At 53.9% G+C, this 20,064-nt stretch overlaps 4 protein-coding genes across 4 annotated transcripts; 2 read left to right on the top strand and 2 right to left on the bottom strand.

Moving 5' to 3' along the window:
* Positions 1-1,389: 1,389 nt before the first annotated feature.
* On the bottom strand, positions 1,390-2,511 carry J3D65DRAFT_601150 (uncharacterized protein; the record flags this gene model as incomplete). Its single annotated transcript, XM_066798012.1, has 3 exons — positions 1,390-1,602; positions 1,659-2,223; positions 2,270-2,511. The coding sequence occupies 3 exons, from the start codon at positions 2,509-2,511 to the stop codon at positions 1,390-1,392; spliced, it is 1,020 nt and encodes a 339-aa protein (XP_066657987.1).
* Positions 2,512-5,096: 2,585 nt separating this feature from the next.
* J3D65DRAFT_644794 (putative lysosomal cobalamin transporter) lies at positions 5,097-6,990 on the bottom strand (the record flags this gene model as incomplete). The annotated part of the gene is made up of 3 exons (XM_066802175.1): positions 5,097-5,323; positions 5,377-6,384; positions 6,435-6,990. 3 exons carry the CDS (start codon positions 6,988-6,990, stop codon positions 5,097-5,099), a joined length of 1,791 nt encoding a protein of 596 aa, XP_066657986.1.
* A 264-nt stretch (positions 6,991-7,254) lies between these two features.
* J3D65DRAFT_617327 (CPSF A subunit region-domain-containing protein) lies at positions 7,255-12,406 on the top strand. The gene is made up of 8 exons (XM_066799542.1): positions 7,255-9,367; positions 9,722-9,993; positions 10,047-10,220; positions 10,268-10,832; positions 10,884-10,959; positions 11,012-11,465; positions 11,519-11,666; positions 11,720-12,406. Exons 1-8 carry the CDS (start codon positions 7,336-7,338, stop codon positions 12,241-12,243), a joined length of 4,245 nt encoding a protein of 1,414 aa, XP_066657985.1. The 5' UTR covers positions 7,255-7,335; the 3' UTR covers positions 12,244-12,406.
* Positions 12,407-15,881: 3,475 nt separating this feature from the next.
* J3D65DRAFT_264413 (glycoside hydrolase family 3 protein) lies at positions 15,882-18,937 on the top strand. Its single transcript, XM_066794912.1, has 5 exons — positions 15,882-16,244; positions 16,296-16,431; positions 16,487-17,114; positions 17,165-17,225; positions 17,404-18,937. The coding sequence occupies exons 1-5, from the start codon at positions 16,130-16,132 to the stop codon at positions 18,900-18,902; spliced, it is 2,439 nt and encodes an 812-aa protein (XP_066657984.1). The 5' UTR covers positions 15,882-16,129; the 3' UTR covers positions 18,903-18,937.
* Positions 18,938-20,064: the final 1,127 nt, after the last annotated feature.

The raw sequence follows: 20,064 nt of genomic DNA, 5'->3' as shown, positions 1-20,064 counted from the left end.
GTGGGCAGCACTGCCTCCGGCATCAGCAAAACTCTCGTCACGGACGACAATGGCCGTGTCGCAACAGCGCTCCAACCTCGTCGGCTCACAGATTCAAAACCGGCTGGCGATTAAGCAGACTCTCGACCCGCGCGAGCGTACAGTTGCCGGATGAGACGGCGCCTCATGCCTCTCTCGGGCGCTGCTGCCCAAAAGGCAGGGCCCCGTCCGACCCAGCGCGGAAGTGCCGCTAAACCCAATGCGTCCCATGTTCCTCTTCCCTCAACCCTGACAACCGCATTCCGTCTCCCTGGGTAAGCCCAGACGGATATTTCCGGAGGTTGCGCGTTTGCTCGGCTTCTCCATCGTTTGCCACTTGCGCAGCGCTTGATTTGACGAGTTGCTGCGCTCTGTAAGCGCATGTGTGCATGGAGCGGTTGGAGAAGTCCATCACTGCATATCATCAGCCGCAAAAAGCACGGTTTCCACTGCATCGAGCCGTTCAATCAATTTTGCTCTCAACTTTCATCGACCAAGGCGGTTTGGAGTGGGGAATGTAATTCAAAAAAAACTAGATGCCTCACTCGCCGTCCATGCAGCCCAATCCTAACAAGCGGTTAGCAAGATGCTTCTCGCGCGAGGCTCACAACACAGTCGTGTTCAAGCTTCACTGAAAAAAACTTTCTCTTCTCATTGGCAGTCCGTCGCTGACGTATGTTCGCTGCTACTGCTCCTCCTCCTACCCTGGCGCCCCGTCTACCGTTGTCCCCGTCTGTCCAAACGCTTCCGCGCCTTGCCCACTCTTTCAATTCCCTGTCATCCGTCTGCCTCCACCATCGTGTTCATCGAGCGAAGAATTGGTCACCCCAGTCGTGATCCCCGACTGCCCGCCCGCCCTGCAATGCACCGCCCAGAAAGCAGCTCGTACACGTCATGAATATGCATGTTGCCCAGCCTTGCTGCACTGGACGGGAACCAACTGCGCGGAAGTCCCGCATCACTGCTTGCTTTTACGCTTGAAGGTTAATGCGGAGAGGCGGCATTGAGAGGGAGGACGATGTGTATGGATGACGTGAGTCGGGCGACCCTCTAAGTTTTGGTGATTTCTTTTTCATAATACTTAGTGTAAGGATGTAGGGGGGAGGCCTTGCTGCTCGCTGTTGGCTCTGTGAAATCAGTAGTGGCAACAGGATCCGAAGAGCCATAGCCGCAGTGGGGCGGCGGGAGAGGAAGGGGAGAGGTTAAGCAGGTACAATCTATTGCCGCGTCATTGAGCGGGTACACTACGGTGGATAAGCCAAATTACACAAATCCCCTAAACAGTTGACCGTTACATGAAATGAGTCCCATATCTCCATCCGTCATGTGCAACCAGAAGCCATGTTAAAACTTCGTTGTTGGAAAACGCTTCTAAGCCTTGAGGGCACGAAGCGTCTTGTACTTGCGACCTCCCACACTGCCGCCGCCGGTGCCGGTGCCGGTGCCCGTGCCGGATCCAGATTGCTGGGTGTTGCCCTGCTGCTGCTTGTTGTCGGTCGTTGGGGGAGTGGTGGAAGTAGTTCCACTACTAGAACCACCAGTACCGGGTTCGCCCTTCTTGTCGGTGTAGGCGTATTGGCCGCACTAATTTCTATTAGAACCTGCTCCGAATACCTTCCACACAAGGTTGGAGTGCTTACAGAAGCGAACGCAATAATGTCAACCTCAGCGTTGTTACCACGGGGACACTCGTGAGACTCCCGATCGTTATTGCACTTGTAAGCAGTCTTGCCGGGGGTTGGCTGTTCGACGGGTCCTCGAACACCGCCATTGCCAGTGCCTCCGGAGGAGGTACCCGTGTTCTGAGTACTTTGAGTGCCTTGTTGAGTGTTCTGCGTGTTTTGAGTCGTCGGTGGCGTGCCGCTGTTGGTACCGGTGTTGGTAGTCCTCTGCACATATCCGTCGGTTCCACCGGGGGCAGCTGGTTGATCACCGACGCCATCGTACATGCCAATTACCTCCACCCAGTAGAGACCAGCGTAAGAGCGTCCGAGTGACACGTCGTCGGAGCAGCCGGCATAGTAACCCGAGATCTGAGTGACCTCTCCGGTGGCTTGAAGATTCTCGTCCAGCTTAGGTACTCGATCAAAAGTAAGGTTCTTGTTGCAGAAGTCCTCGATACTCTCAGAGAGAAGCTGGCGTTGCGTGCAGAAAGGGAGTCCGTATGCCCAGGACACAATGACACCATCGAGATCCGTTGGAGCGCTGGTATGATTAGCAGTAGATTAAAAGGTGACACACGCGAACGTACACTTCCTTCGCAAGCAGGAGAGAATAGGCAGGGCCAACTTCGGAGACCTCAGGGATGGGTTCACCCTCTGCAACCTTGCCGCCTGTTCCACTCGACTTGATTTCCGCAGTAGATGGACCCGAGTTTTGAGTATTCGTCTGCTGTGTACCCGTGGTCGAATCCGTGGAGCCCTGAGCCCAAGGCAAAGCGAGAGAGCCGCTCGCGAAGAGGGAGGCGAGAAGAACTTTTCCGTACCCGTGCATGATGATGTAATACCCGCGTTGTCAAACGGAAAAGAATGGATAGGTGGAAGGGGTTGGTTGAATGATGGGAGGATAACTGGAGCAGTTCTTTGTATATATAATGTACACGGCCGGAAAGCCTCACCACCAAAGGTTCCTTGTCAAAGATGCTCTTTCCCGTATTCTTAGAACAAATAGATTGCAGGATTTACACTAGGCAATCTTACCGGCCTCGGGACTCGAATCCTACAGCGACAGCGAGGTGCAGAGGCCCCATGCAGCTTGGCCGCGGGGACTACGAGCGACAGGGTCTGGGTTGATGGATGATCGGTCTGGTGGAGCAAACTCATTGCCTCCGCTCAAAACCCGCCTGCGGCCAATGCTTAGAAGCGCGCTTGGAAAGGTAGACTTGCAGCTTAACAAGGCTGTGGTTGAGGCCGTGCATGGACGAGCGCAAGGTATTGGTCATGGTCCTTCTCCGCTCACAGCAGTTTACCCGGCTTCCGAAAGTACCGACTTCTTGAGTTTTGCTGGTAGGCCCAGGAGCTCGCTACCTTGTGGCAGCAGTCCTGAGTTGTGATTTGCGAAAATCCATGAAAATCCAGGCTGTTGTCGACGGGCAGGCCAAGGGTAGAGTTGTTCTGGAAACCAGGGTCTCGCAGTGGCGGCGGGGGCTTGCACCCAGTCATGTTGTATGGCCACCACTGGCGACTTTGGCGTCAACAAGATTTTTGGCTTTGCGTTCCTGCATACGACGGGGTCTTGGAGCCTTGGTTGAAGTGGCATGGCATGTTTGGCTCATCTGACAGTTTGCCAATCGTTCCTAGCTCTTCTTGATACGCTTGGCCTCTTGCGGGCCTCACACACTGTTCCTGGATCTGAGAAACCAACGCAGCATCGACAATCAAAAACTTTGCTACGAAGCCCTGATGTAGCCGCGTCTCGCGCTCTGCAGTCGCAGCAAACTCAAGCCATTGGAAATTGATTGATTTCCCCAAACTCGTTCTATGGCTTCGGGAGGCTTACGCGTGTTCCCGCTTGGTACTGCCACGCTGTTGCCGAGGGCTGGCCAAGGACGTCCACAGCAGTACTAGAGGATCGATGTCTGAGGTGCACGAGGGCCGTTCCGTCCGTAGCCGATTAGTCAGTCCACAAGAAGTAGGTGAGGAGCACTGCCGTGTCAGACGTTCCGCAAGAGCCTATTCCATCATGGTTATTACTCGCAAGGTTCTGGAGCCGTACTTCAACAGGAGAACTCGGTGCGTTTGGCCGCATGCATGAAAGACTTTGGTTTGAAATGACGGTTCGTGTTCTCCACACATTTGCGAAAACGTGCGTGCGCGGTACGCGTTGCAGGTGGAGTTCTCAGGTGTTCCTGCCTGCTCGGATGTCCTACAGACGTTAGATCTATCCCTGTCGCGACAAGAAATCGCACTCCCAAGATCCCCGTCGCAGCCTTACAGACTCGCTCTAGTGGCCTTGAACCCTGATTTACTATTTTTGTTCCACCAACGACCTTTGCCATCACGGTTGGCCACCACAGTTGGCCACCATGTTCAGAGCCTCAAGGCAGCATGTCGGTCTTTTCGAAAACCAACATCATGGGTCGTATTTTTCAGACAGCAGACAGCGAGGAAGGCCAAGACAGATGGAAAGCTCGTTGCTACTGCCAAAACAGGCAAGGTCGCAGCACGTGCGCTGGTGATACCAAGACTGATTCGCGGGAAGATCGTTGAGGTGGCGTTGGCCTGGTTCTCATCAGAGCATCGCAGGTATGACGAGCGAGAGAATCTGGCAATTAGCGCCGCCGTAAAGCAGAGCTTGGGCGACCGAGGTTTACTTCCGACTATTAGAGTTAACTGACTGCTTGTCCACGGAGCGGTGGAAGGCGAAATTTGGAGAGCTTAAGTCCATCTTGTTAACCAAACAAGGAATTTGGCCTGAATATCTGCGGTCATGTGGCGTATTTGATCGCCAAACTTTGACATCTGCTGGAAAGTCGCAGGATGCACGGAGTAGACCCGTCCCAAGCATCTGATTATGATGGTGAGAAATGACCTAAACGGAACCGCGCATCGGAGCTGCGCTGAGCATGAGAAGAGCAATATTTTTCCCGGGTGCCGTAAATTGTTGCCTTTGTGGATCGGTCCTCCCTTGCGCCCGAAACTCTGTGAAATGAGGTGTGCTGTTTTGGCCAATAGTCGTGAGGGCATGTTTGCAGCTTTGCGCTCATCAAATGGTTTCAGAACAAGGAAGAGATTGGTACAGGGGCAGAACCAACCGTTGGAAAACGGCGCGCCTTTGGGATCTGATTGGAGACTTACCGATCTTGGCAGGTACACTCGACAGCTATGCTTTGGACCAGTCTCAAGGTACGCATGCTCCCAGCATCGCAGGAACCAAAGCATGATGGGCAACACACGCCACTCGGTGGTATTTTCATTTTCTGCTACCTCGCTCCTCGTTCGCGCGCCACCAATCGTAATCGGGATATCAAACTAGGAAATAAGACCATGGCGACTAACTCAAGGACAAAGAACCGTATCGACAACTCGGATATGGAGACTTGTATGTAGGTGCGTTAAGCATCATGGGCGAAGAGGCAATTACCATTGCGTGTCGCGCGCGCTAGCGTCGTCACCATCAGTGGCACCGTAATGCGCAGCCCTTGCTTTGGAGCGACCAGTGATGTCTTGCCAGGTAGCGTTGAAGCGGCGGCCAGTGCTAGCCAGCAAGCCTTCCTCTTCCTCTTCTTCGAGGTCGGCTTCAAGTTGGTTGGTGTCAAGCCTAGGAGTGCGGAATAAGGTGGTGAGGAAGAAAATGAGGTAAATTGCTGTTAAGCGTAAGCACGAGTGCATAATCTCGCAGAATGACCATCAAACTTACCGAGAAACGCGAATTGGGCCCAAAAGTCGACCACTCCAAAGAAGGGGAAATTAACGGTTACCCTGTTGATGAAGGTGCTAACGACGCTTGGCGTGCAGACATCCTTTGCGACTGGGTTCTCAGCCAGCTCTGTGCACGATTTTACCGCGCTCTTGTTGTCGGAGCAATCTGGTTGTCCGCCAGGAATCTGCGCAGGTCGATCGCAGTAGGTTTGCGGACCCCATGTCGAGTACTGTGGAGCAACAAGCATCGCAACAGAGTAGTTGATAGCCAATACAATCAACGTCAAGAGGACCGTTGACAGCAAAAGGGCTTGCGGGCTGGTGTGACCTTTCCGGATGCGGAAGATGGTGACCCACAGGAAACGGATGCCAACAGTGGCGATGCCAACAACCGAAGCGCAGAACAGAAACAAAAAGAGGAAGAAGAAGATGATGTAGTCGATGGGGAAGACGGTGGAGGATTTTACCAAGATCCAGTTGATGGGCTGGAAAATGTTGATGTGACCCAGAACATATCCACATCCGGCCTTGCAAATGGAGTTCTTGGCCTTGTCGATGCCAGTAATAAGCATAGATGCAAATATGATGAGGGCCAGAAGCATCAACAAAACACCGCCGACGAGCTTCAAGGGTCGGAAGACGGCTTCGATCTTGATCCAAGTCTTGACCAACCAGCTGCGATCTTGGCCGCTGGATTCAGCGGCTAGACGTTCCCGTCGAGCAAGCGTGCGTTCTTCTCGCAAAAGAGCCTCGAGCTCCCGCCTGTCACGAGAATCCAGGCCATCTTGACGACCTTCATTGCGGCGCTCGAGCTGCCTCTGCCGTTCGCGATTAGATTCAAGCTGAGCAGCAGTATTTTCGGAAAGAGTCGGCGCCGACACCGAAGGAGCGGATTTGATCATGGCGACCGGCAGTAGAGCCAGACCGCTTGCCGTATACAGCACGTAAACCAGCGTTCCGATGGTGATGAGTAAACCGAGAGCAAATGTAAGGGCTCTCTCTCCGTCTATCGTAGTGTAAGTACACGTGCGTCTTGGGATAGGCATTTCCACTTACGATTCTCGGCCAGCAGGTTTTTGAAATAGTCGAGATCCAGATGTTTTTGCTTTGTGCTCCTCGCAGCCGGGACGAAGAAGCCGACAAGGAAAAGGATGACTACCAAGACGACAAAGGCAATGGTGTATTTGAGAGCACCCCAGATTCGGCCGCCGAATGTCTGGGTTCCCTCGGCCTCTGCTCCCTCGTCATATTCCTCGTAGAAGAAGTAGGTGAAAGGGACAACGAGGAGACAGAGAAAGGCATCCAAAGAGTATAGCGTGTAGTAGAGAACCTTGAGTGTGAAGACGATTTCGTCGACCTTGTCTGGCGTGGCCCAATCCTTCTTGCGACCTTGACTGGAGATGTTGGTTGATGAGACGAGGGCGACATCAACAGGCATGAGTAGGACGGTGGCCAGCAGGGCGCTCGTGGTGAAGATGCATATTGCCGTGACGGAGGCGGCGCGATCTCGTGGAGTCTGGTAGAGGTAGACAAAGATGGAGGCGATGGCCAGGAGGATGACGATGGCGACGGCGTAGGCGACCCAGATCAAGCTGGTCTGAATGAGGGCCATGGCGGCGATGGAATTGAGGACGGGGGTGGTGGTTAAGTCGCCGGAGTGGATTGACAGGGCGACATGAGGGAGCGAGAGGAGGTGGAGGTTGGAGGCGAAGCCTGCTTTTGGGACATGCGGTGCGGTCCAGTGCTGACCAGACGTTGGCCGATGACGCCAGTGCAGACCCGGGAGAAGCTGAGGTCGAGCTCGGGCCTCTGGGTGGTATCTGCGCGGCAGCTGATCGGCACCGGGGAAGGGACCGCGTACCAGACACAGACGCGACAACATTTCGTCTCCGCTCCCTCCCCAACCACCACCACAGCAGGATGCCCCCGTCCTCTGTGCTTGACCCTCCACTCCATCATGCAGGTTTACACCGACCTCACCCCGCCGACCGCCGTCTCCCACGCCGTGAACCTCGACTTTCTCGGCCCCAAATCTCACAACCTGGTCGTCGCAAAGTCATCTCTGCTGCAGGTCTTTGAGCTCAAGTCCGTCGTCACCGAGGCGAATAAGGATGCCCAGTTCCAATTCTCTACCGCCGGCCCCGAGGCTGGTGAGCCTGCCGACATGTTTGTCCAGCGCACCGAACATACTACCAAGCTTGTGCTTGTCGCCGAATACCCTCTTGCCGGGACCGTCATATCAATGGCTCGAATCAAGGCCCTGGAAACAAGGTCTGGAGGAGATGCGCTTCTAGTCGCTTTTCGCAATGCCAAGATGAGCCTGGTCGAATGGGACCCGCAGAACCACGGTATTTCTACCGTCTCGATACACTACTACGAAGGAGACGAACTGCAGGGGGCTCCATGGGATGCCGACCCTAGCCAATATCACAACTTTCTGGCTGCGGATCCGAACAGTCGATGTGCCGCGCTCAAGTTTGGAGCCCGCCACTTGGCAATATTGCCCTTTCGCCAGCTTGGTGACGACCTGGTCGAAGGCGACTACGACCCCGACTTTGACGAGCCCATGGAGGAGGCGTCGGCACCCCAGGGTCAGGCCACAAACGAAGATGGAACAGCTCAAACGCCTTACAGAGCATCCTTCACCTTGTCACTCCCGCAAATAGACCCAACCCTTACTCATCCTGTGCACCTGGATTTCTTGCACGAGTATCGAGAGCCAACTTTTGGCATTATATCTGCACCAAAGGCGATGGCTGCGTCATTGCTGTACGAAAGAAAAGACGCCCTGACGTATACGGTGTTTACTCTGGATTTGGAAGAAAAAGCCTCTACAGCCTTGCTCTCGGTCCCGGGCTTGCCCTATGACACTCATCAAGTGGTCCCGCTGCCACTCCCTGTCGGCGGCGCCCTCCTCGTTGGTGCCAACCAACTGATCCATGTCGACCAAGCGGGAAAGACCAACGCGGTGGCAGTCAATGATTTCGCAAAGCAGTGTTCTTCTTTTCCCATGGCAGACCAATCGGATTTAGGCATGCGGCTCGAGGGGTGCCGCATCGAGCAACTATCATCTGAAACCGGTGACTTGCTTGTTGTGCTCAAGGATGGAGCGTTGGCCATCGCCAGCTTCAAGCTGGACGGAAGGTCCGTCTCTGGGCTTTCGCTGCAACGTGTAGGCCAAGACAAAGGAGGATTGGTCCTGGCAACGGCGGCTTCTTGCGCCACCAGTCTTGGACGCAACAGGATGTTCATTGGCAGCGAAGAAGGCGACTCTGTAGTTGTGGGCTGGACGCGCAAGGCTGCGCAGCTTTCCCGCAAGCGCTCCCATGCAGAAATGTTGGCCGATGACGCCGACCTCTCCTTTGATGAAGAGGATCTTGAAGATGACGATGACTTGTATGGGGACGGAGCGACAACTACCAAAGCCGCAAACAACTCTGCGGAGCTGAACGACCCTGGAAACTACACTTTTAGAGTCCACGACTTCCTGCCCAGTCTGGCTCCGATCAAAGACATCGCGCACGCCAGCCACAAAACCAGGGACCTGTCCAGTAGCACCTTTGCAAAGTCGGAAGATCACGTCGATCTTGTCATGGCTACAGGCAAGGACAAAGCCGGTGCCATTGCTGTCGTGCGGCGAGAAATTGATCCTGTCGTGCTTCGCAAAGGGCAACTTTCGAATGCCAGGGCAGTTTGGTCTATCCATGCGAAGAAGCCAGCTCCCGAAGGCATACAGTTTGCCGGCAAGGATGACGCCGAGGCGAAGCTCTCTGCAGATGTGGACTATGACCAGCTCCTAATTGTTTCCAGGTTGAACAGCGCAGGAGGCGAAGAGACTGCAATCTTCAACATCACTGCCGCAGGCTTTGAGGAGAATGACAAGGGAGAATTTGAGAGAGAAGATGCCGCCACTATCGATGTAGGGACCATCGCGGCTGGTACGCGCATCGTACAAGTCCTCAAAGGCGAAATTCGCAGTTACAATTCTGGTAAGTCCAACTTCTTTTTCACAGATCACTTTCGTAAGGTTTGCCTGTGCAAATGCATTCAAAGTGGAATAAACCAAGCTCGGGCAAATGTGCGGCATGAAGATAGCTTGCGATTCATCGGGGATATGCAACATGAGCCTTCAAAATGGCGTCTTATTGTCATCTTGCCTCTTTTATACAAGGCCCTCCTCCCTCTGAAACCAGGCTTGCTACGTAAGCCAAAGACTGGGGAATTGGACAAAGGCATACCAAAACATTCGCCATTTAATCAATACTATCGCTTCCCCGCACGGCTTGTGTTCATTGTGCTTGACTTTATCTTGTGAGCACATGGCTAACTTTGCTTCCCATCAGAGCTCGGTCTCGAACAAATGTTGGCCATGGAAGACGAGAATGATCAAGAACTACGAATCATCAGCACTAGCTTCTGCGACCCGTATATCCTGATCCATCGTGAGGATTCCAGCGTCATAATTCTTCAAGCGGACTCCAATGGCGAAATGGAGGAAATCGACCGCGGCGACGCTGTCTTGTCCACAAAATGGCTCTCAGGATGCATCCACAAATCAGCATCCACTGGCGATAAGCCCCTGGTTTACCTCCTCAGTGCCGAGGGAGGCTTACACGTATGTCAACCATGAATGACTCACCTTTGAAGAGGCACTGATGTAGCGTCTAGGTCTTTGATCCGTCAGACTTTTCAGATCCTGTCCACGTGGTGACTAGCCTGTGTTTCCTGCCCTCCTACCTCACTGCGGATTACACCCCCCGGCGTTCATCTGCAAAGGCCACTCTTACCGAAATCCTCATGGCCGAGCTGGGAGACAATGTCTTCAAGTCCTCATACCTCATTGTAAGTTTTCTCTGTGCTGAAAAAGAATGGCGTGTTGACAAGACTAGGTTCGGACATCCTCCAACGATATTGTTCTCTATCAACCTTACCACTATCCTACTCAAGGATCTGACCAGCCCTTCGCTAGCAGCCTTCGTTGGCTCAAGGTTCCACAACCAAAGCTGCCCGAATTCTCTGAAGAACCCAGTCTCGAAGCCGAGGACATTGCACTTGGCCGAGAGTCAATCCTTACCGCCCTGCCCAACGTTGGTGGTTACAGCACGGCCTTCATGACAGGCACCTCGCCCAGTTTTATCCTGAAAGAAGCGGCCAGCATGCCTCGAGTGATCAAACTCGAGGCCAAGGCTGTGAAATGCGTCGGCGGATTCCACACCGCGGACATCGAAAGGGGCTTTGCAGTTGTGGACCAAAATGGCAATATGCAAGTTTGCCAGCTGCCCAAGGGCTGCCGATATGGTGACATTGGGTGGGTGGTGAGGAAGATTCCCATGGGACGGGATGTTCAGAATCTATGCTACCACCCGGGAAAAGACATACTCGCCGTGGGATTGGCGGAGAAGGAGGATTTCTCCATGCCCGACGACGAGCACCATCCAGAATGGCGAGATGAAGGTAAGATTAAGAATTCATCGCAAAGCGCAAAGTTTCTCATACGCTTGCCAGACATTACTTTCAAGCCACAGGTGGAGCATGGCACGGTAAAGATCTTCGAGACCGACAATTATACGGAGATAGACAGGTACCAAGATTGAACGCCCTAAACGGAGAGGACTTGCTGACGGTGTTTTCAGATTTGACCTTGAGTCAACCGAGGCCGTTCTCACCATCAAAGTCCTGAACCTGGAGGTCAATGAGATGACACACGAGCGAAAAGCTCTTATTTGCATCGGTACTGGATTTATTCGCGGCGAAGACCTGCCCAGCCGCGGTTGCATCTATGTCTTTGAAATTATCAACGTCGTGCCCGAGCCCGGCCGCCCCGAGACCAATCGTAAGCTCAAACTCGTCTCCAAGGAAGAAGTTCGCGGTCCAGTCACGGCAATCACGCAGGTTGGCAGCCAAGGTTTCCTGCTCATGACCCAGGGCCAAAAGTGCATGGTCAGAGGTCTCAAGGAGGACGGTACCTTGCTCCCAGTCGCCTTCATGGACATGCAGTGCTACGTGACTGTTGCCAAAGAGCTTGCAGGAACTGGCATGCTCATTTTCGGTGACGTGGCCAAGGGATTGTGGTTTTCGGGCTACACTGTAAGTAAATGCACTTCATGTTGACAAGAATCAGCTTGCTAATCCTGTCGCAGGAGGATCCTTATAAGATGATTCTGTTCGGCAAATCGCGCACCCGCATGGAGGTCATGACTGCCGACTTCCTCCCGCATGGAAAAGAATTGTTCATGATCGCAGCTGATGCAGACGGAGACCTCCACGTACTGCAATACGATCCAGACCGTACGTTGACCGAGTTCATAATGAAAACACAAGATACTTACCTACCATTTCAGATCCGAAGTCCGTGAGCGGCGCGCGCCTGCTGCACAAATCCACCTTCCACACTGGCCATTACGTTACAACCATGACGCTGCTTCCCTCGACGCTATCGCCAACGCCAGCCCAAGCTGACACCAGCGGCGCCATCATCAACGACGCCATGGATATCGACAACGAGAACGGGTCGAAGGCAGGCGTCCCGGTCACGCACCAAATTCTCATAACGACGCAGACGGGCGCCCTGTCTCTCATCACGGCCGTCGACGAGCAAATGTACCGCCGCCTCACGGCTCTGCAGACTTTTCTCACCGCCTCGCTCGACCATCACTGTGGCCTCAACCCGCGCGCGTATCGCGCTGTCGAGAGCGAGGGCTTTGGCTCGCGCGGCATCGTTGACGCCGGCTTGGGCTTGCTGGGTCGCTGGGCGGAGCTGCCTAGTGGGCGTCGCGCCGAAGGGTGTGCCAAGGTTGGTGTTGAGGAGTGGGTGGTGCGCAGCGACTTGGAATTCGTTGGCGGACGCGGCCTTGGGTACTTGTAGGAGACGTTGGGGTGCATCCGCTGCGTAGAAAGCAAAAGTGAATTCAACAGGCGCAGTAACACGTGGTCTCCTTTACTGGAATCGACGCTGGTAGACTTGTTCTGCTGCAAGATAGAGTTGCAACCAATGATAGAATGAGACCTATTCCATTCTTTTCTCCCTATGCCTCGTGCTTGAATGATTCTCAAGACATTGAATCGCCGTATTTCCACGAGCTGTGGCATTGGAGGATTCACTTGGTTGATAACCAAAATACGATCAAGAGTTTGCATTTGAGCTAAGTGGTAGACTGCCAATCTGATTGCGCGCGTTCACTGGATGGGAAATAGCTGAATTGAGCGCACGAAAAAAAACGCAGTTGTGATCATCCAAGAAGTGCCTCCATGTCCAATCTGGCACTCCCATGCAACACATCACGATCGACAAGCACATCGCAGACCCTTTTCCGACCAATGACGAACCAGAGACAGTAAGGTTGGCAGACAAGCTTCTTCAAGACTGCACATTGCGTGACCGAACGACGATAACAAGCCGTCATCTCAGCACTGACTGCTGGGCTCTGTGCGGGTGGCTTCAGGCGTGGTTGCCCAATGGGGCAGGCAATTGGGGAGCCCTATCGTATCTGGATCGTCGTTTGCGCCCCTACCTGCCGCATCATGTTCTGAGGCAAGTAGAGACGTTTCGGTTGGCTACCCGGTCACGTCGGATACTTGCCTTGCAAAGAATATCGACGGACCTTTCACCAAGATGGATGCCGCCAGCCGCCTTCCTACCTTCCTGGATAGATGGATGAGGCAATCGTCTACGCGAGAGCCTTGGCAAGACGGACGATTTGGGACGAGACTCGTCTACGTGGTTGGTTGGGCGGTTCGTTGGCCCCGACTGGCGGGTAGCTGGCGAGTATCTGGTGGACCTGACTGGCTGGCTGGACGTAGGGGGAAGTACAGTGTTTTTCTTTGCGGTCACGCGAACCAGGTAGACGATAACGCGAAAATGAGCCGGATGTTTTTCTTCCTTCAGCCTGAATAGAGATTGCTCAATCCACTCGTAAAGAGGGTTCTTGATCGTTTCTTGCAGTGACGTGGGAGCTTTGCGGAGAAAAGTGATGGGCGCTCACGCCTTGAAAGCCTGGGTATTGACTCGTCAGCAACCCACACGTCGAATGTATAGATGGCTTTTATTAGGGTGCTATGTGGTGAGCGGTGAAAATTCGGGCATGTGGGGGAGAGATGGCGATCAAAACGGAGTTTGGAGTTTGCGGGGGAAAGAAGGCCAGCCAACGGAGTTTGGGCGGGGGTTGCAGTGGTGGACTAACTTGGAGAATGTGGGACGGCGGAATACATAGACTGGGGTCAGGCGCCAGCTGATACACTCACACATACGTCGATGCTGCTCGGTAACTTGTTTGCTGGAGGTCAGACGGAGGTTGGGTATATATGGGGCGTCCGAGGACGTATCGCTCACTCACCTGCTGCTTTGCAGGCAGGCTGTTTCGTTCCTGTTGTCGCGAGATTTCGAGTGGAAGAGAAGCGCTCACTTGGGACGGTGACTTCAGTCGCTGATGGTTCATGGTGTTGGCAGTAAGTAACTTGGGAGCTTCCAGCAAGACTTGCTATTCATCACTGACTTTTGTGGCGCAGGAGGTCTCGGCTTAGACTTTGGAGATGGAGTTGGAGAGGTGTTAGTCATTGCAGCTGTAGGTTTCAATGGTGTTCTCCTTCACCTGCCCGTCGTTTCCTGCGAATGCAATGAGGTGCTTACATTTGACAGATCCATGTAGCACTCGATCTAGTCCTTTCGATATTCTGAATGTCAACGATTGCACAACACTTGCTTCCACTTGACAGCTTCTCTCACACTGGGTTCCATTGCCACTCAAGAAAGGGGTACGCCTCAATGGAGAAAGGCAACCCGGGCAAACCAGGGTCTACAAACGCTTCCTTTCATGTGGCCATTCCATCGCCCACCGCTTTCCCAATACTTACGAGTCATCGAAAAGCGTCTCGATCTCATGTGGGCTCGAGCAGAGAATGGGACCAACCTCTGATCACGAGTCACGTCGGCCAGTGTTGGCATCGTGGCACTTGTCGTAAGTTGTGCGTTGCACAGTTTCACTTCTTTTCTTTTCTCCCTTGCCCTCAATCAATTGAACCACCAGAGCCAGTTTATTGTCAATTCTTGGTCCTCTCTCATTGACAGCAACATTCTCCATGTCAACACTGCCTGGGGAGCGTTCGAGCGCGCGTCGCTGGATTGATTTTTTCCGGAATTTTAGTTCCGCCATCTTCGGAACCATTTGTCCCGAACGGATTGCCCGAAAAACAGGGCAGGACATTGACCCATTTCCATGATTAATTGGAAGAATAAAAAAGCACGGTGGAGTCGGACAACGGAGCTGACAAGGTACCGGAGTGCCGGAGGAGCTGTGAGGTATGACGAAGGGTCCGCTGCCAAGGGTAAGCTTCCCCACGACACCCCACGATTCCGCCTGTTTGGGCTCGTCAGCTCTTCATCACCCCTAATCATTCGATCAACCATGGAATTCTCCGCCCCTAAGGCCAAGGAGGCCCACATGGTATGACGCCGCAGAGGTGCGTCGACAAACTGCCGTCGCCCTGGACATCCTCCGCACCGTCAGGCCAATCTCACGGGGCCTAAGCGCGGTCGCAACCGAAAGAGGACGGCTTCTCACCACGCTCACGCCGTCACCGATAGCGCTCTCGCGACTCGGGGATGCTGCCATTCGCGCCGTTGCAACCCAACCCCAGGCCAGGGCCGCGCCGCCTGCGCGCCTAGGGTGGGAGCCTCGTCTCGAGCACAACTGCCACCACCAAGTTATCTCTGGCCATGGAACCCTCCCACTCTGGATTGTGCCGAGTGTGACGAGTTATCGGGTGGCGGACGAGCCGCGCGGGCAGCGAACAGGGTCGATTTTGCGACGGTTTGCAAGACACAAAGGTCAAGAGAAGGTATTTGGGTAAGGTTTTGAGCCGCAAAAGTTTCCGGTCAGGTCAGATCAGGCAGGGCAGGGCAGGGCCCTCGTGGGGAGCTGGAGAAAGTTCGGGACATATTCCGGGGGTGGAGAAGATGGAGAAAGGTTGGACGAGTTGGGGAAGCCGGCCCTCCAGAATTTCTCTCTCGGCCGCGCTCTCGGTCCGACCTTTTGCCAGCAGCGGCTCTGCTTCTGCTACGGGCTTCGCATCCGACCCCAACTGACCACGAGGACATTCCCGTTACTAGGTAGGAAAATGTACGCATTACCAGGCCCCAGCTCAATGCTGCACCAAAGCTCGATGCTGCCCGGAACACGAAGTACGAAGACCTCCACATTATCCCCTCACCTGTGGAGTTATCCGTACGGCTGCGAGGCCAGCACTCTACATCCAACATAGTCACTGAAGGCCTGAGGATGAACCAAGGATCACACGTCTACGCCGTCCCTGGAACTCTTTTCTTTGGTCGAGTGACTGTGTTTTCACGTATTTGGTCCCCAGGCCCGTGCCATATGCCGGGCCAAACCTGCCTCGCGGCGCCTCTTACTACCATCACTGCGGATCATCTCCGGACATTGTTCATGATGATTGACCATGTGCCCTCGCTTGAACGGCCAAAAGACTTGGGGGTGGGCCTCTGCATGCCCGCCAACACTTTCCTCCCCGCAAATTTACTTTGTGGAGCTCCTTCAGCCATGGAAGTCCTCGCCAAATGACGTCTCTATCGTGACATGGACGGAGCAGAGGCCCGTGGTTGGAACGCTCCCCCTTCCCACGCAACAATGGGCGCGGTTAGGGCGTGCCGACAAGTTGCCGTGGTTGTCAATAAGTATGCTCGAGAACCCGGCACCTGAGGATACTCAAGCCAGGCTTCGAACAACTCGACATTGACAATGGCGCCTCTCAAGACTGTGGCCGCTCTGCTCCTCGGCGCTGTAGCAAGCGTCGAGGGAGCCCAGGACTGGGATCACTCCCTTTTCACGACTAGCCCGCCTGTCTACCCTTCCCGTAAGTCTGGTTGTTGAGAGCGATGTTGGCAAATACTGACGATTCTGGCAGCCAACATGACTGGCGTGGACGCTGCCGGCCTCGCTGGATGGAGCGCCGCCCTTGAGAAGGCTGAGGCTTTCCTTGCCAAGCTCACCCTTGAGGAGAAGGTCGTCTTCACCACTGGTGCTCCTGGACCTTGCGTTGGGTAGGTTGTCCTGCACACTTGCGCACTTGCGCAAATCAATCTGACATCGCCTCAGAAACATCGCACCTATTCCTCGCGTTGGATTCAAGGGTCTTTGTCTTCAGGACGGTCCCCTTTCCATCAGACAAGCGACTTATGCGTCTGTCTTCCCCGCTGGTCTGAGCACTGCGGCCTCTTGGGACCGTGAGCTCATGCACCTCCGTGGCAAGTACCTTGGCGAGGAGTTCCGTGGCAAGGGCTCTCAGATTTACTTGGGACCTGTTGCTGGTCCTCTTGGAAGGTCTGCCCTGGCCGGAAGGAACTGGGAGGGTTTCTCGCCCGACCCCTACCTGACTGGTGTTGCTATGGAGGAGACTATTATCGGTGTGCAATCTACTGGTGTCCAGGCTGTCGCCAAGCATTGGATTGCCTATGAGCAGGAGACCCAGCGCAACCCTGAGGGCACCTTTGACGCGGACACCATTCCCAGCGTCGACCAGGTCCAGTCTGTTTCGTCCAACGTTGAGGACCGTACTATGCACGAGCTCTACGTTTGGCCTTTCGCCAACGCAGTCCGCGCTGGCGTCTCTTCGGTCATGTCGGCCTACCAGAGGATCAACGGCTCTTACGCTGGCCAGAACTCCAAGACTCTGAACGGTATTCTCAAGACTGAGCTCGGATTTGAGGGTTACGTCATGAGCGATGTCAGTAGTTTCTCTTCGACTAGGCGATTATCCGCTAACACATTCTACAGTGGATGGGTACCCACGGTGGTGTTGCTTCGGTCGAGGCCGGTCTTGACCAAACCATGCCCGGTAAGTCCGCTAAAGCTCCACTATAGCTGGTTTCGGAGGAAATGATAGCTCCTGGCACTGCGGTTGCATCTAAGCAGCATTCGTTCACTGCTGCGGCCCGATCAAAGGAGCATCATTTCTTTCGGCACCGGCTTGCTACTATATTGCAAACATTCAGAACAAGTGCTGATTGCTTCAGGTGCCTGGAACTGGGAGCCCCATTTCGACGACGTTCCCTCTTGGTACGGTGGCAACCTGACCACGGCTGTCCAAAACGGCACCGTTGCCGAGTCGCGACTCGACGACATGGTCAAGCGCGTGTTGACTCCTTACTTCCTTCTCGGCCAGGACGAGGGCTTCCCCGGCGTCGACCCTTCCAGCGGCATCTACCCCGCAAACAACAACTTTGAGCCCGAGAGCGACTGGTATGACCTCTGGAGCTCAGCTGGCGCTCTAAACAGCGAGTCCAACGTCGATGTCCGTGCCAACCACTCCAAGTTGATTCGCGAGCTCGGTGCTGCTGGTATGGTCTTGATCAAGAACAACGGTGCTCTTCCCCTGAGCAAGCCCAAGGACATTGCTGTTCTCGGCAACGCTGCTGGTGACGTCGAGAACGGTCTCTTCTACCGCGATGTCAACTACGCCCCTGGTGTTCTCCCGGTGGGCGGTGGTTCCGGCACTGGACGCTTCGAAAACGTTGTTGCTCCCCTGGAGGCCATCAAGGCTCGCGCCAAGGCCGACGGCACCCACGTCCAGTACATTCTCAACAACACCCGTCTCATCACCTCTGGTGGCATCGGCCAAATGATTGCGCCTCAGCCCGAGGCTTGTCTCGTCTTTGTCAAGGCCTGGGCCTCTGAGGGTGCTGACCGTGAGAGCCTTGAGCTCGACCAGAACGGCAACGAGGTTGTTGAGAACGTCGCCCAGAACTGTAGCAACACTATTGTTATCACTAACTCGGGTGGCCAAAACGTCATTCCCTGGCACTCGCACCCCAATGTTACTGCCATCCTCCTGGCTCACTTCCCCGGCGAGGAGTTCGGTAACAGCGTTGTTGACATCCTCTACGGTGACGTCAACCCCTCCGGCCGCCTCCCCTACACCCTCGCTGAGAAGGAGAGCGACTACTACTTCGCCAACATCACCAGCTCCGTCAGCAACCCCAACGACACCAACGCTTGGCAATCCGACTTTACTGAGCGCCTCCTTATCGACTACCGCCACTTTGACTACTACAACCTGTCGGTGCCGTACGAGTTTGGCTTCGGTCTGTCGTACACCAACTACTCCCTGTCTGACTCCATCACGATCAAGCCCGTCTCCAACTCGAGCTCGCTTGCCGGCGTGCCCGCTCCCTCGAATGCTCCCGGTGGCAACCCCGCTATCTGGGAGGAGGTGTACAAGGTGACTGCCACGGTCAAGAACACTGGTGCCGTGACCGGCAAGGCCGTCCCGCAACTGTACATCCAACTTCCCGCTTCGGCAGGCGAGGGCACCCCCGTCAAGCAGCTGCGCAGCTTTGACAAGGTCGAGCTTACCCCCGGCGAGGAGAAGACTGTCACTTTCACTCTCACTCGCCGCGATCTGTCCATCTGGGACGTTGTTTCGCAGGAGTGGAGCGTTCCCACTGGCACCTTTGGCGTCCACGTTGGTTTATCCAGCAGGGATATCAAGGCCAAGTCGAGCTTTACGATTTGAGCAGGTGCGTCTAGCGAGCAGTCGTTAGCTGCCGCAGCTGCGCCTGGGGATTGTCTCTTCTTTTGACATTCACTTTGTTGAATCATGATTGAAATGATTAGGATTGCCGAATAATGTTTTGGTTTCGGCAAAAATGGAATACGCCTGTAAATATTTTCTCGTTACTGTTAATACCAAGTCTTGAATGACAAACACTATCCATGGCTCTTGTTGTTGAAGTGACTTCCTTACTTCATGGTGGGTGGCACAAGACATTCTCAGCATTGCTGCTTGTTACCCTCATTTAACAACCACCCCTGGGTGGGCGTCTAAATAAACGTTTTAGGCATCTAAATTAAGCTATTTATTAGATACCTACTAGTAGTAAGATAATCTACTTAATTTAGGCATCTACCTACATACTTAGGGGCTAAAACTCTCTAGATTTTAGGCATTTTTAGGTAATAACTAACTTATACCTAACTACTACCACTACTACTACTACTACTACTATTACTACTACTAATTACATAAAAAGCTTAGTAGGTATAGTTAAATAATTTATATATAACTCTTTATACTAGTACTAGTAAATTAGGCGTATCTTCTATAGTATTAAGTATATAAGTACTTTATAGAGTATTACTAAGTTCTACATATATAACTCAGGTTTAGCCCCTAAGTACATAGGTGGACGCCTAAATTAAGTAGATTATCTCACTACTAGTAGGTATCTATTAAATGACTTGATTTAGACGCCCAAAACATTCATTTAGACGCCCACTCAGGGGTGGTGGTGAATTGAGGGGCACACTGCTCCATACAGGGAGTTGTCATTGAGCACCACTCCTGAGTCTAGGGAGCGGTCATCCACCGTCACAGCTGCGCGTGAAGAGCATCCATGGGCATTGCAGGTAGTGTTCAAGGAACTGTCATTCTGCACCGCAACTGCGCTCTGAGACGTTGATGTCACAGCCACACGATTCACCCCAGTGGCGCATGAACATGTGGCGGGGCCCCGCATCCGTGAAAAGGCCATGACGTTAGCCGACGGTCTGCTTCCTTCCCGACGCCAGCGGACCGACAGCCACGACTACATACACTAGCTTCGGCTCTCTCCAATATCTTCCAAATTGTTTGGGGGCTTGTAGAAAAGGTCCACAGTTTCTCTATCCAATACACT

This window comes from Phyllosticta citribraziliensis (assembly GCF_038025025.1).
Source record: "Phyllosticta citribraziliensis strain CPC 17464 chromosome Unknown J3D65scaffold_3, whole genome shotgun sequence".
Classification (NCBI taxonomy): domain Eukaryota; kingdom Fungi; phylum Ascomycota; class Dothideomycetes; order Botryosphaeriales; family Phyllostictaceae; genus Phyllosticta; species Phyllosticta citribraziliensis.
Note: the sequence above shows the minus strand (reverse complement) of the source record. Positions and strands in the feature narration are given on the sequence as shown.